Raw genomic sequence first — 3,764 nt, forward strand, 5'->3', positions numbered from 1 at the left:
GCAGGGGGTCCCAGTGGCAGCAGGACAGGGGATGGCGGGGTCAGCAGCACATGCTGCTGGGGGAAAGCACCCTCCCGAAAAGGCACCCAGTGCTCCTCCAGGGTGGCAAAGCCAGCAGCCAGAGCCAGCCCTGCCATCTCCCCAGCCATCCCCTCTAGGAAGAGACGCTGGAGATGGGGTTGGGACAGGGCGCCCCGCCATAAGGCCAGCCCAGCCAGGTGTCCCCGGAAAGAATGCGCCGTCCCCCAGGCGTCCCCTCCCAGCAGCAGTGTGCGGCAGGAGGCCATGAAGGTGCTGTGCAGCGGTCCCCCCTGCCCACTGGCACGGGCTACCCGTGCCCCGTCCACATAGAGGGCCATCCACTCCCCATCGTAGGTAGCAGCCAGGTGAGTCCATGCCTCGGGGTGGTAGCGGTGGTAGGCCGTCACCTCGGTGGCCGTGGTTGCCCGGTCCGTGCGGAGGGAGAAGAAGAAGCGGGCGTCCTTCTTGCCACTGAGCTGCAGAGCACGGATGCCCAGCGCCCAGCCCTTATCGCTGGCTGTGTGAGAGCAGTTGTTGAAGACGCCTGCAGCAGGGATGGGGACGGGGTTGGAGAGAGAGGAGAGCTGGTGAGGACCAGACAGCATCACCACTCCTCCCTGGAGCTTGAGCCCAGTTCTCAGTGGTGAGATAGCTCTTGGCAGGGCTGTAAGGAGGCTCCCACTGCCACTTGCCACGGAGAAATGAAGGTGGCCAGAGGCTGGGCAATGGGTGCTGCACCGGGGGGGACAACCCAGCTCCCATACAAGATCATTGGGATGAGAATGTGGAGCAGCCAGGAGGGACAGCAGAGCCAAAGAGGTGGGATGAAGAGGGGAAGAAGGGCATGGAGGGGAAGAGAAGCTGAAGAGTGAGGTGTTTCTGAGCTGCTATCTGCAGCAGTGCTCCTGTGGGGCAGGATTAGAGGCTAAGCTTTTTATCTGCAGGCCAAAGCTTTTAAGAGTTAAAGCACAGCAACCCAAAGTGAAACAGCCTCCTCCAGGGACTGCCTTCCCAACAGCTTCCAGGCAGATTTACAGCTCTCCTTTATGCCCTAGCATTCCCCCCAGTCATGCATCCAGCGCAGGTGGGTGAGGGTTGGGAAAGGATACGTTGCCTCCAGGCAGGTGGGTGCACTCCTCAGCTCCCAAGATCTCCCGAGCATAAATCCAACCCCTGGAATAGATTTGGGCTCAGTCTCTCCCTGTGCGCCCACGTATGGTGCCAACCTGTTTTAGGCTGGACCTTTGCTGACTTTCGCTGAAACTCAGGCTGCTGAGTGCCCATGGTCGAGAACGAGAGGCTCTGAATGCCCTTGGAATCGATGGACATAAGGCACTTAAATACTGGCAAAGGGAAATGGACCCACTGCTTGAAGTAAATGCTTCTGGGCTTCCTAAATCACCAGCATGAAACTGTGGGGAAACTACCTGCCACCAGCAGTGCAAAGAGGCCAGTGGGGAGAGGCAGAGGTGTAGAGGAGCTACAGGCTCCAGGAGGAGCAGGAGGTCCTGGCTTTCATCCAGGGGGATGTGACTGAAGCCAGGTTACCATGACCCCATGTCTCCCTGCCAGCCCTCATAAATGTGGCCAGCAAAGGTCATGTCAAGCCCCGCTGCACCCCAGGAAGCAGCACCCCTCCCTCCATCCCTCTCTTTCACTGAAGGCGAGATGGGTGGTGGCCTCTTGGCCATCCCACGGTCATAACCACCCCTGGCAGGGATCTCTGCCACCGCTCACTACAAAGGCAGCCACAGACAAAGCCTCTGTGGGTGGATGATCTTTGGCCAGCTCTTGTTTTCTGGTGGGTTGTGAAAGGGAAGCAAAAAGACTAGAGTAAACTTAGACGGGGAGATGCCAAAAAGCAGGAGGCAGGCAAAGGAACCTTGCAAGAGTGAGAATGCAAAGCTGGAGAGTGTTTCTGGGCTGGGTGCTGGCTGAAAGGTTCCTAGACCTTTACACTCAAAACCCATCTTCTAGTATCTGACCCTCACTGGGGTCAGGAGACAGGGTGTGGTACCTCCTCTCTTAGGAAAACTCATATATTCCACCTTCAGATAATTTAGAATGTCCCACATTGGGTTAAACACTAAGCAAAACAGGGAGAACATCATCGGGGTAGAAGATCCCTTTGGGGTGAGTGTGAGCTAAACAAACCCACTCAGAAGCCAAGCCTGAAAGTTCAAAAAAGTTCTAAACTGGCCAAAAGAACCTTAAACAAGTCTAAAACCAGATCTTGATCAAAGGGATGCAAGAAAGGCCAAGTTCGGCTTTACAACAGGGGCTGGAAAGCCGCTACAGCAGCAGCTGGGGCTTCCTAGTCATGGCCAGAGATGCCATCTCCAGTGCAGCCACAGAACCTTCAGACAGAGCGACACATCCTGCAGCTGGGAGCTGCTGTGGAACAACAAAGCAGAGCCATCCCAGCACCGGCTCCTGGTGTCTCCTCAGGGCCTCCACAAGAAGTCATCAGGGTACCTGTTTCTGGACTCTGGAAGACCCTGGGATTTGCCAAGGAACCTGGTATTTTGTCCTGGTGTGACCCATCAGAAAGGGGAAGAGCTGTTTGCCGAGGAGGCGCAAGGTGATCTCCTCAGCACCTGGAAGTGCAGCTCTCCCTCCGATCTGTCGGGTGGGAAAGAGAATCTCTAACGCAGCCTGTGATGTTCATCAGTGCTTAGAGGGATAACTCGGGTTTAAAACACGAGTTATTGGCAACAGTGCAAAAAAATTAAGAGAAAGGTGTCCCATGATAAAAAGCTTCCAAAGAGGTAAAGTGTGCCACTTTGTAAGGACCACACTCAAAGCAGCATCTTCTTCTCCTGGGGCCAGGAGCTCTTCAGCACAAGGAGTAGCTCAGCCACGCTTTGAAACTCTGGTGCCAGGGGGAAATGAGCTCTGAAAGGTCTGACACAGGCCAGGATCCCCTGGCCGAGCCAGCCCAAGAGGATGGTCACCCCTTGGGGAGTGCAGTAGTGAGCAGCTTGGGGACCTGAGGAGGACACCTGGGCTTAGACACAGCAGAAGTTTGGGACTGCCTCTGGTGAGGGATTTCTGACCCAGCAAAACCATCTTTGATCTGAGTAAGAAACAAACTTCAGCCTGTCACGAGGCAAAGTCCCTCTGGGGTTTACCAGAAGCAGAGCAGGCATGGGTGGAGGGAAGACAAAAAGAGAGAAAGGAAAGTGAGAAAGGAAAAGTGAGAAAGAGAGAAAGTCCATGAAAGTACTTTTATCTGCTGTCCAAAACGAGGACGTGGAAGAGGGACCACTCTCCTTCCCTGGCGGTGGCCAGGCACTGGGATAATACCCTCCATGCAAGAGGGCTTAAGAGGGATGAACAGACCCATGCAGGGTGACCCTAAGGCAGAATGTGACAACTACAGGAACAAATCCCCAGCTCCTGAGCCTTCAGCCCCAGCATCAGTCACACCAGCCCACAGGACAGCTCGCTCTGCCCGGACAGGTCTGCTCAGCCTGGCCTTAGTTCCCAGGCAGTGACGCTGGGAGACGCTCAGCTCTGCTCTGCTCCCTGCTTTCCTCCTGCCTTCCCTCACACACGGACACCTGGAGCATCTCCAGCTCCTCCACTGCTCTGGACCACCTCGCAGCTCAGTCCCCTCTCTACCAACAGCGCAGGAGAAGCAGAGCAGAGGCAGAGTCGGTACCTGCTGGCGGGCTGGTGGTTGCCTGCATCACCTGCTCGCACGAAACGAAAAGCGTGGCTGGCCTGTCCGCCTTCACCAC

General features: G+C 56.0%; 1 protein-coding gene across 1 annotated transcript in view; it reads right to left on the reverse strand.

Annotated features, from left to right (window-relative positions):
* The window catches only part of LOC104496251 (pappalysin-2-like), a gene marked incomplete at its 3' end in the record, with an annotated part of 25,025 nt that extends 23,720 nt beyond the window's left edge, over nt 1–1,305 (reverse strand). Inside the window, exons 1-2 of the mRNA XM_010139337.1 lie at nt 1,248–1,305; nt 71–565 (exon numbers count right to left, since the gene is read on the reverse strand). Of these exons, the coding sequence (XP_010137639.1) occupies nt 71–565; nt 1,248–1,305 (553 nt within the window). The remainder of the gene's footprint in view (nt 1–70; nt 566–1,247) is intronic.
* Nucleotides 1,306–3,764: the final 2,459 nt, after the last annotated feature.

This window comes from Buceros rhinoceros, unplaced genomic scaffold, assembly GCF_000710305.1.
Source record: "Buceros rhinoceros silvestris isolate BGI_N320 unplaced genomic scaffold, ASM71030v1 scaffold13857, whole genome shotgun sequence".
NCBI classification, from domain to species: domain Eukaryota; kingdom Metazoa; phylum Chordata; class Aves; order Bucerotiformes; family Bucerotidae; genus Buceros; species Buceros rhinoceros.